This window comes from Megascapheus bottae, chromosome 16 (assembly GCF_031878675.1).
Source record: "Megascapheus bottae isolate mThoBot1 chromosome 16, mThoBot2.hap1, whole genome shotgun sequence".
NCBI classification, from domain to species: Eukaryota; Metazoa; Chordata; class Mammalia; order Rodentia; family Geomyidae; genus Megascapheus; species Megascapheus bottae.
The window spans coordinates 13,520,295-13,532,296 of record NC_143524.1 but is presented as its reverse complement, the minus strand read 5'-3'; the positions used below and the strand labels follow the sequence as shown (position 1 = coordinate 13,532,296).

The 12,002-nt window shown below is 41.5% G+C and overlaps 1 protein-coding gene across 6 annotated transcripts in view; it reads right to left on the bottom strand.

Moving 5' to 3' along the window:
• The window catches only part of Phf21a (PHD finger protein 21A), a 158,042-nt gene that overhangs the window by 32,266 nt on the left and 113,774 nt on the right, over positions 1–12,002 (bottom strand). For 2 of the 6 annotated variants that reach the window (XM_090347834.1, XM_090347831.1), the window contains exons 5-7: positions 7,830–8,081; positions 6,047–6,136; positions 900–1,193 (exon numbers count right to left, since the gene is read on the bottom strand). In XM_090347834.1, coding sequence (XP_090203960.1) covers positions 900–1,193; positions 6,047–6,136; positions 7,830–8,081 — 636 coding nt within the window. The remainder of the gene's footprint in view (positions 1–899; positions 1,194–6,046; positions 6,137–7,829; positions 8,082–12,002) is intronic. The other 4 variants (XM_090347836.1, XM_090347833.1, XM_090347835.1 and 1 more) reach the window with 2 other exon arrangements.

The following is a 12,002-nucleotide window of genomic DNA, read 5'->3' as shown; positions in this document are numbered from 1 at the left end:
AAGACATTAAGAAGCTTTTTATCCCTGGACATGTTGCTGCCCTCTTGGCATCTTGGTCTGCCATCCACAATTGGAAGACAAGGATCCCCAGAGGCTGTTTTCACAGAAATGAGAGGTCAGGCCTGAGCAATGAGAAACAGGTCAATGACTTTTTAAAGCAACTGTCTATAAAGAGGATGCTTTTCTTTGCAAAAGTTTTCTTTCGTGTTACTGGTCTTCTGTTTTTCATGACTATGTATAAAGCCTTGATTTGATTTGGTTTTTAAGAGAGCTGTCATAATACCTTTAAGGTTCTTATGGAAGTTCTGCTATTTCTAGTCTCAATAATTTGAGATAAAGTTGATTTAGGAAAACAAAACCAAAAGGTTCCAATATGTGAGCTAAGCAGCCTGCTTCTTCCAGAATTAAAAGGGTGATTTTTGGAAATTCTGATTAGTTTGCTTGGGTACACACTACGAGCAATAATAGAGAAAAATATTGAAAGTGAGATCCATTCTCTGTTTAGTTTAGTTGTCCTTACTGTCATGGTCATCTCCTCATCTGGATTTTTATTGGGCTGAAACTAATATGGCGTTTTCTGTTTACTACATCTTTGCTTCCTCACTGAGGCAGCAGATCCCTCCTGTGAATTTCTGCATCAGAACCAGCAGGGGGAGCTCACTCACACAAGAATATGAAGCCCATCTGTAAGGGGAATGAATGGTGGAAAAGCAATCCAACTTTCTTCAGTTAAGCATGGCCTCTTTTACATGCGAATGAAACAGCATACAATAAGCAGCAGGATATTGACAAAGATGCCTAGATGAAGAGCCCTTGAAAAGGTGTAATGAGAGATGGCTCAGCAGCCTTTGCTTCAGGGCAAGGCTACTGCCCACAGCAGGTGCATACTTTGCCCGTACCTGTTTTTCAAGGCTTGGCTTGCTAAGCTGTACAGTTTGAGGTCCAGCGAGTCTGGTCCCTGGAGTAGCTATCACAATGCTGGTGAGCTGGGCCATGGGGAACGTTTTGGCTATGGTTGCGGTCTGCCCATTGACGACACGGACAGGGTGGATGGAATTCTGGGATGTGGGGAGGGTTGTGGGGGTAAACTTGGTCAGCATGACAGGCCTCTGGATAAGTTGAGGAGCTGCAAGCATGGGAGGAGGTGCTGGGGCGATAGGAATGTTATTCTGAGCCACAGGCTTGGGTCGAACCTATGGGGAAAGAGAATAATTATTGTATTACTTACAGAAACTTCTCAAGTCCTATCAGTCTAAACCATGCCAAATCTTCCACACCAAATACGTGACATGGTACTTACAGATCTCAGGATGTATCTTACAAAAGACTCTCCAGTTCCTAAGAGGATGCAAATGCTGTCCTAGAATGTGGTACTTCTGATTCGATACCCTCAGTTCCTCTGGTATGCCAGGCTAGCCTCTACAGGCTGGGATCAGCGGTCCCACCCAGAACTTGTGCCAGTATGAAAATAATACTGCTGAATTTCTGCTTGTCCAAAGCTTCAGTTCACATACATTTCTGGCCCTCTTGATTACTCTCCGTCTCCTTTGTGGGGTTACTTCTCTACAAACCACTTATATTTCTCAGGACCATGTTCTGAAACTCCTCTTCTTCCCAGTGTCCTAGCTCTTCCTAGAAGCTCTTGGCCAGCCTGAGGCCTCACTTCCCATCTCTGTGCTGTAGCTTTCCCTTTTATCTTTGGATCAGAGACACTTCCTGAAGTGAAGAATCATATTAAACTAGACATTACTACTTGGACCTCTCATGAGGCATTCAAATTCATTATGTCTCCCAGGGATCAATTTCTTGCTCTCTCAGCTTCTCCTTTAATCGCCTCCATAAATGGCCATTTCTTGATAAACCTTCAAAATAATTTCTTGAAGGGATGGAGAGACTGTCTCTCTACATAGCACAGGTTAGCTTCATGACTCAATGTGTAGCCTCAGCCTCACGAATACTAACATTTCAGGAGTAAGACACCATATTTGGCTTCAGAATCATTATTGCCTATTTCTTCTCTGTTTCTTCTTTCTCAATACCTTTCAAAGCTATTATTTCTTTCCATCTTCACTGTCACTACCCTGGCTTATTTCTGGCTCACTGAAACAGTGATTTAAAATCTAAAATGCCCAGATAATGGCTCATGACTCTAATCCTTGCTACTTAAGAGTCTGAGACTGGGAGGATTGTGGTTCAAGGCAGCCCAGGCAGAAAAGTGCATGAGATCCCTTCTTTCTTTTCTTTTCTTTTTTTGCTAGTTCTAGGGCTTGAACTCAGGGCCTAAGCACTGACCTTGGGCTTTCTCAAGGCTAGAGCTCTACCACTTGAGCCACAGCACCATTTCTGGCTTTTTCTATGTATGTGATACTGAGGAATCGAACCTGGGTCTTCGTGCATGCTAGGCAAGCACTCTACCACTAGGCCAAATTCTCAGTCCCATGAGATGCCGTCTTAACCAGTAGTTGGGCATGGTGGCACATGCCTGTCAATCTAGCTATGTGGGACATTGAGATAGTGAGGACTGAGGTTCCAGGCCAGCACAACTTAAAAAAATAAATAAATAAAGGGCCATGAGACTCCATCTCACAGGAAGAAGCTGGAAATGGTATAGTATTGACTATCATTACAACTACTGTGGAAAACACAAACACAGTCTAAGGCATGTACTGACCAGGTAGGAACTGGGTGCGGAGGAGAACTATAATCATGGCTCAGCAATAGAGTATCTGACTAGCAACAGCCCTTGCGGGGAAAAAAAGAAGCCAAAATTGTGTTTAAAAGTATGAAGCCAGCTTTACCCTGGTATAAATCCTTGTCTAATACTTATGCAACATATCTCATCTTTCTAAGCCAGTGTTTTTTAAACTTTGAAGTTTATTTTATAGGTAAATTCTTTTCCTCTTAAGCATGAGAGTGCAACTCTTAAGTGACTCTCTACATTTGTTCCTTCAGAAGTTCAGTAACAGTGAGAAAGCAACTATGTTACCAGACACCTCCTGCTGACTGATTAGGAGGTCACTGAATAGAATCTGGTATGTGACTATAAATATGTTTAGAACAAAATACTTTGGTTTTCCTAGAAGGGAGACTCTTGTAACTTGAGCTTGTCCATAATGGGGTCTTGAATGACATAATTATGGAAATGGTACGTGATAAACTGGCTTGTATGAGCACAAGATTTCTTTGTTGGAGTAGCTCTCCACCATCCTGAATAAAGACCTCAAGTTTTAGCCAAGTGTCATAGGCTCACATCTGTAATCCTAGCTACTCAAGAGGCTGAGATCTGAGATCCAATTAACAAGTGTCAGCTTTGAGTGAAAAAGCTAAGGGACAGCATCCAGCCCCTGAGTTCACAAAAACAACACTGTCTCCCTCTTTCTTTCTTTCTTTCTTTCTTCTTTCCTTCCTTCTTTCCTCCCTCCCTCCCTCCCTTCCTTCCTTTCTTCTCCCCCACCTCTGTTCCTCTCTCTCCTTCCTTTCCTTCCTTTCTCCCTTCTTTCCTTCCTTCTTTTTGGTTGGTCTTTTTGGTTGGGCTTGAACTCTGGGTCTGGGTGTTGTTCCTGAGCTCTTCAGCTCAAGACTATAGCCCTACCCCTTGAGCCACAGTGCCACTTCCGGTTTTCTGGTGGTTAACTGGAGATAAGAGTCTCACAGACTTTAGTGCCCGGTTTTGAACCTTGATCCTTAGATCTCAGGCTCCTGAGTAGCTAGGATTACAGGCATGAGCCACTTTGCCCAGCTTGCTCTTTTTTTTTTCTTCTTTTCTTTCTTTCCCAGTCAAGGAACTCAGGACCTACACACTGTCCTGAGTTTCTTCTTGCTCAAGGCTAGCACTCTATCACTTAAGCCAAAGCGTTACTTCCAATTTTTTCTGTTAATGTGGTTCTACATCTCAATTCTTGATTCTGAGGTATCTCGGGAAAGGACAGCTGTTCTAGGAAGTCCCAGTGCAGAAAAATGTCTGATGTCCTCTATCATTTCCAAGTAGACTGCTCTTAATCATGGTCTGCCATAGTCTTGTATATCTGAAAGTTTATCTTAACTTAAAATGACTTTGTGGTGGGTGCTTAGTGGTAGGAAATTCACTTTTACATTGTTATCATACGGGTATAAATTTAGATCTCTATAAACAAAAAGCATGGAATAAAATGCAAAACATGGGCTATCAACACATTGAAATGATTTCACAGCTTACTAAGAGGTTATGACCCACTCCTTTTTGAAAAAAGAAAAGAAAAAAAGAGCAATGACTACTTACATGGGAGCTGTTCTGAGAATTAGAAAAGACAACCCACATAGAGTACCTAGCATAAGACTTTGTACACAGCAAGGTTCTCTAAACATTAGTTATTATCATCATTGACAGTGTTCTAACTGTTCTTCCTACCAACATTATTTATAATCTCTATTCTAATCTCTAATCTTTTCTCTGTACAGTGCCAAGAGAGAATTTTCTAAAGCCTGATCATGTCAAGCTTGCTTACAAATTCTTTTTATTCCCTCTCCACCCCCCTCCCCCCCCCCCCGCCGCCACATGCTTGAAATATGGGCCTGGGTGCTGTCCCTGAGCTTCTTTTGCTCAAGGCTAATACTCTACCATTTGAGCAACAGCACTACTTCCAGATTTTTTGGTGCTTTAATTGGAGAGAAGAGTCTCACAGACTGGCTTCGAACCCCAATCCTCAGATCTCAGCCTCCTCAGGAGTTAGGATTACAGATGTGAGCCACCAGTTCCCAGGCTTGCTTTCAAATTCTTTAATGGACACCTAATACTGCTAGGATAGGGCCATAGTCTGCAAGGATCTACAGCTTCATCTCTACTCTAGCCCAGGCAAGGCTGCCAGCCCTCTGTGCTCTGCCACAGCAAGTCTCCTTAGTTCTGAGAACCTTCCTGCTGTTCTCCACTCTAGACGTGAATACACTTTTGCATCACTTTCAGCTTAAAAACCTTTCATTCTTCCTCTAAAACTCTGTCAGGCTAATTTTATAGATTTCAGTCTCTGAGGGGTGGGCTGGGTGTCCTTCCATGTACTCTCGTGCTACCCTGTATTCCCCATCATCAGTACTGTCACCACCTAAATGCCTCTGAAGATCTCTGATGTCTTAAGAACAGTAGCTCAGTACAGTGTTTGTTCATAAGGTATTTATTATTAAAAATTTATATGATCAGTGACTGAATCACCTTACCTCCTATTAGTACTATCCAATCTCTCCCCAGAAGCAATTTGTAAATCACTTATGCTGCTATCACAAAACTCCTTTCTCTTCACTTTGCCCCCAACCAAGGGCCTCCATTAGCCCTCAGCCTTTGTCCTAGGCAAGTCAACAATTCTCAAGGCCCAGACCATCTACCTCGAGAGAATGAGGGTCCGTCTAGGGAATGGAAAGAACACTCTCAGGAGAAGTTGAGCGGGGAGGGTGGCTGGGCCTGGGTAGAGAGTCAGTGATATCCTTTTCCCAACCTTGTAAGCAAGACTCTGCATTGGTCTGTTTGGTGTTACTTCTTTTTCTAATACACGGTTATAACTGTGCTCTTTTTCTAATGCCAAGCATATTTCTAGCATATCAGTAATGTAATACCTTAATTACTTTTGGGTGCCAGTCCTGGAGCTCGATCTCAGGGTTTGAGCACTCTTCCTGAGCTTTTATGCTTAAGGATGGTGCTCTACCATTTGAGCCTCAGCTACCCTTCCCCTTTTTGGTGGTTAAGTAGAGATAGAAATCTCACAAAATTTCCTTCCCAGGCTGGCTTCCAATAGTGGCTGGTTAGAATAACAGGTGTGAGCCATCAGTGCCCAGTTCTTAGTTGCTTTAATAAGAGAAGTTTTTTCTTCCTTCACTTTTTGCCTTGCTACCTGCATTGGATCATGGCTAACAAACCATGACATTAGGTTCATTGTGGGGAGAAACTGGTGGAGGGATTTTTAGTTAAATGCAATCTGAATACAACTAAATCAATAAACCTGCTTACAGGCTGTTTAGAAAGGGCCCGGAAGGTTTTCTGTTCTCCCTATCCCACCACTGGACTGCTCGTGGGTTTACTTACCTGGGGAAGAAAGTTTGGACGTGGAGTGAGTCTAGGAGGGGGGATAAACTGTGGTACTTTGATGGGCTGAGGAGGTGTTGCCTGAACCTGCTAAAAAATGAAAAAGATAAATAATCCAGAGGAACAAGGGTCATGGTTTGATATTAAAGTTAGGCAGTCTTCAAGTATTTTCATCTTCTATACCCGAGATCAGACAATATTTTCTACAAGCTTTCTTTGTTGAATTGACCTCTGAATTAAAGCTGCACTAAAAAGCTTCTTACTTTCCCACCCATATGCTTTATCCCAAGAAAGGAACCCACCAAGCTGGGCTCAGTGGCTCAGGCCTGTAAACCTAGCTATTCAGGAAGCTGAGATCTGAGGATCAAGGTTCAAAGCCACCCCGGGCACAAAAGGACCTGATACTTTTATCTCCAATTAACCTCTAGAAAATGGGAAGTGGGGCTTGGCTCAAGGGTAGGGTGGTAGCCTTGAGCTGAAGAGCTCAGGGACAGCATCCAGGCCAAATGCAAGTCCCATGACCCACAAAAACAAAACAACAAAATCAAAAAATCAAAATAAAAACAAACAAAGGAACCCACTGAGCCTGTGTTTCCTCACATGAGACATGTAGAGCATAGCAGGCTCAGCAATTGTAGACTGTTTCCTCTATACTCAAGAAAGCATGCACTTACATATCTTAAAAATAAGAACTGGACCCAAAGGAATATCGATCTAGCTGCCTGGCCAGATAGGCTTTTTCCTGAGGTAAGAGCTTCATCCTTAATTTCTAACATCCAGCTAAGTGACCTGGTTGCTTCTCTAAGGACCCCTGGATAAGTGGTGGAGTTTTGCTCATTGCTCTCTATTTTTCTTGTCATTGTCATTCAATAAACTCCAAGAACTCCTACTTTTAACTTTTTTGTAAGTTGTGAGGCTTGAACTCAGGGCTGGGGCATTGCCTCTGAGCTTTTTCCCTCAAGGCTAGCACTCTACCACTTTGAGCCACAGCTCCACTTCAGGTTTTCTGGTGGTTAATTGGAGATAAGAGTCTCACGGATTTTCCTGCCTGGGCTGGCTTTGAACTATTATCCTCAGATCTCAGCCTCCTGAGGATTACAGGCATGAGCCACCAGCACCCAGCTCCTAGCTTTGATTTTACCTCAAAATTTTGGAATAGTCCCCTCACGATCTAAAAATATCAGTTGCTAAATGACATTATCCTAGAAATCTCATGAACAATACTTGTCCAAACATTTCCTCCAAAAGATCCAACTTTTAGGCTTTTGTTCTGTTTTTACCACTTCCCCAACTAATGCATTACTATGTGAATTTCTTCAGTATTTTAAAAGCATGCTCCAACCAACTCCCAGTACATCCTGGCTGCTTTCAGTTGAAAGGCATAGTGAACTACAAGAATGAAGCAGAGACTTTTCCCCAAAGCATCAATACAGCACAAGAAAGTTTAAATGCCCAAGTTCCTCAGGGAGGACAGTGGACAGGAAGGAGGGAAAGAGAAATGAAACCACATGTACTTCTCTGAAGGACATTTTCCTTCCCAAACAAAGTCACACCCTGACCACAGGCAGTGCACTAAATGTGGTCCCTGGTGTCAGGATGCCTCAGTAACCAACTGAGCAGGCACTAGGGATTCTACACTTCCTGTCAGGCCCACACAGGCATTTGATAAGTGAGAGAGTGATAGCAGCTGTGCAATCTAGCAGGAGCTAACTGAACACTGTCTACAAATGCATAACCTGAACCCTTTTGTGTGTGCATGCATGAGTAGCAGCTGCGGGCTTACCAGAGTGACTGTGTTTTTTGCCACAATTTGGACAGCCTCTGCCCCAGGCCCAGTGACCTTACTAGACGTCTGGAGGTTGACTGGTGTGTTCTGCACATCAGTGCCGAGCACAGCCTTCTGACTGTTGATGGCGGTCACCATAGCAATGGTAGGTCTCTGGCCCACAACAGAGGCAGGCATGGTCGCAGTTGCTGCTTTCAAGACGAGAGGTAGTGTCTTTGTGGTAATCATAGAAGCTGTAGTTACAGTCTTCTAGGAAATATGGAGAACAGGTATTAGGACACCGAAATGTGATCCTACTGAACAACAGATTGCTGAACTCCAAAAGAAAACCAAGCAATAATTCTCAGAACCAATCAAGTTTTTCTATATAACACTTCTTTCATGTACACTGAGCACAATTCTTACTATGGAGAAAGGCAATCTCTAGTTTGCTAGAGTTCTCCAGTTAGTGTCACTTATAAATGGGCAAATACTTTTTAATGACTCTAAAAGTTAATAGAAGCACAGGGTTTTCAACAAGGAATGGAATTGATCTACAGATACAGAATATGAGTATGTTAATTTTTTCTAATTCTTTGCCAGAAATCAATCCATTTTCCTGCAAGTTGCAAATCAATGAGGTACATATTATTTCTATCCAAAATACTACAACCTCACCAGTATGAACAAAGCGTTCAAGTAATTACAGCGATCTGCTTCTTGTGCCACAGAGGCTGGAGGGGGCAGGAGAGAAACTGGCATGAGGATTAGTGCATGTGTTGCCTCAGAGGTGGTAAATCCCAAGCACCAGCTAATGAACCATATTAGCCAAGTAGCGTAGGGAGCACCAGCTCTTGATAGCAAAGGGATATAAGTCACTGTAATCCTTTCTCTGAAGACCTGCTGCTGAAGTGATCAAAGATTCAGTGGAACATGACAAGATGGAAACAAACACCTGAGTTTCAAAAAGCTGTAGAGATCAGAGGCTGAGCTGAAGTGAGAGGACCTGACTGATGCTCTCTTAAGTGCCACTGCAGCTTTGAAGCTGCATTTTCCTAGACTTTTGACTAGAATAATTACAAGTGTCAGTGACAAAGCAAGAGAGCAGAAACACTACATGGCACACATATCTAGCTGGTGCTACAAGTCACAAAATGCACATGGTTCAGGAACAGGTACATTTATCTGGGCCAATGCACTGGTTTTCATACTCCTCCTCCTGCTGCTCTTATTCTGTATTTACACCATATAAGTTGGTAGCTACTAGCCACATGTGACTATTTAAATTAAACATTAGAAAGTGAGTACTGGTGGCTCACACTTGTTTTCCCAGTTAAGAGACTATAATCAGGAGGACAGTAATTTGAAGACATCCTAGACAGAAAAGTCAGAGACTCACAATAACTTGCAGGAAATATGGCTGCAGGTATGGCTCAGTTGGTAGCATGCCCACCCAACAAGCATGAGGCCTAAAGTTTAATCTTAGTACTGTCGTAAATATTATACATATATATATATATATATATATATATATATATTTGGTTGGTCATAGGGCTTGAATTCAAGGCCTGAGCACTATCTCTTAACTTTTTTTTTTGCCAGTCTTGGGGCTTGAACTCAGGGCCTAAGCACTGTCCTTGGACTTATTCTTGAGGCTAGAGCACTACCACTTGAACCAGAGCACCACTTCCAGCTTTTTTTTTTCTGTGTATGTGGTACCAAGGAATCGGACTGGGTCTTTGTACATGCTAGGCAAGCACTCTACCTCTAGGCCAAACTCCCGGCCTCTCTCTTAACTTTTTTGCTCAAAGCTAGTGTTCTCCTACTTTGAGCCACAGTTCCATTTCCAGTTTTCCGGTGGTTAACTGGAGATAAGAGTCCCATGGACTCTCCTGCTCAGGCTTAGCTTCGAACCATAATCCCCAGATCTCAGCCTCTTAAGTAATTAGGATTACAGATGTGAGCCACCAGTGCCTGACAGCTTTTCTCTTTTTCTTTTCTTTCTCCTCTCTTTCTCTGCAATGCTGGGAATCAAATACCTAGGGCCTTAAGCATGCTAGGCAAGCACTCTACCACTGGGCTACCTCCATAGACCTAATGTCAGTGATGTGTTTGTTTATTTACTTTTAACATAGTTTGATAAAAGCCTTAATTTAAAATGTTTAATACAAAGAGCTTTTGAAGTGGTATGCATTCAATGCTATTTTACCAGGTTATGGAAGTAAAGCTCTGGTCAGCAGAATCAATGATACAGATTTTAAAAACAGTTCTGCATTTTGTGACAGTTTTTTTTTGTTGTTGCTTTCTTTTCTTAATTGGCATATATTAAATTGTATATAGCAGGATGTTTCATCATGACATTTCCATATATGCCCCCAAGTTCTTTGATCTTATTTACTCCATTGTTATTGCTTTAAAACAGGCAATGTATGTTTCCTTTAAATAACCTTTGTTCAGGTAACATTATTATTGATATTTTAACAAATCATAAATGATTATTCTAGAAATACTGAATAACCCTGAAAGTTACCTTACTGTTACCACAATGCTTAAATAACACTGAAACATGACAATAGGTGTGGACATGACAAACATGTTCACACCTTATAAGTAAGCATTTTTATTTTATTTGCAAGCACTTAGGCTGTGCCTGATTTCCCAACTAATATTCTATTATCTATACAATTCTGAATGATGTACAGGCACAGGGTCTAGTACTGAGTGCTTCAGTGAAAACTTCTCGAAGGACATATTTGTTGTTTACTGCTCCTATGTTGGTTTATTGCAATTTTCACTCCTGGTCTGGTGCTTCTTCTATTCTCAATATCAGGGAAAATAAAACAAATGGTTTGTTAAGGTTAGATAAAAAGGGAATCAAGATGTAAGCCTAATGCAAATGTCTGAACTGTTGTGCCAGGAAGGGAAAGTGGAGAGAATGAGTGTTCCACAACGAAGAAAATTATTTTTATGGAAGCTGTAATTATTCTCTTTTAGTTTATGCTGTCCAAGTCTGACCATCTTCATGATGTGGGAGCGAGCTACTTCATGGTTTTATAAAGTTCTTCAATTTGACTAATTTAAATTGTACGGGCTACAAGTTAGTCCAGAAATACAGTGCAAGTAACACTAGTAGCAATATCTTTTTATTTATTTATTGTTACAGTGCTATTGTCATTAACCTGCAAAATATTTAAAACAGATAAACGCCAATGTACAAATCTGAACTTAGAGGATTATTACCACAAGCTCTAATTAACCCACATATCTATTTTACATTGTTTGCTTCATTTTGAGTGGAAGGTCACTGTCAGGCACTCAAACAGGTACAAACAGAGCTCTCCCTCCTTTTATCTCTTTGAGGGTTTTTTTTAAACAAACAAACAAACAATTATTATTAACTGCACTCTTAAATTGTAATTCTGTGTTTTGCATTTTATCATTAAAACATGAGAGAGCTGTAACTGGGTCTAGTGGCTCATGCCTGTAATCCTGGCTACTCAGGAAGCTGAGCCCTGAGGATAACAGTTCAAAGTCAGCCTGAACAAATCTGTGAGATTTTCTTTTTTCTTTTTGCTGGTGCTTGAACTCAGGGCCTTGGGCTTTCTCAGCATCATTTCTGGCTTTTTCTATGTATGTGATACCGAGAAATTGAACCTGAATCTATGTACATGTTAGGCAAGCACTCTACCACTAGGCCAAACTCTGGGTCCCTCTGTGAGACACTTATCTCCAATTAAGCACCAAAAAAAGCATGAAGTGGAGCTGTTGCTCAAATGGTGAAGTATTAGCCTTGAGCACAAAAGCTTGGGGACATCACCGATGCTCTGAGTTTAAGCCCCAGGACCAGCACACACATACATAAAGAGTGGTGAAGGGAGGTTGAAGGGTATGCCTGAACTTGCAGGTTCTACTTTTTCATTGTCACTTTTTCTTCAACTGGAGCTAACCTGGTAAAGGGAATTGGGCTTACCCTTTCCCCAAAAATACTTCTTGGTCTTTTCTGGATTGTGGTATATGCTAATCACTTAACTTGGAAAAAGAAAAAAACCAAAACTTTTCTCTCCTACCATCTCTCCCTGTCCACTCTAACGGCTCAGTATTTAAGTATTTCTTTCTGATTACGTATTATATATCCATGCATATATTATATTTGATATATACTTATATGTGTACAAACACAAACATATAAAA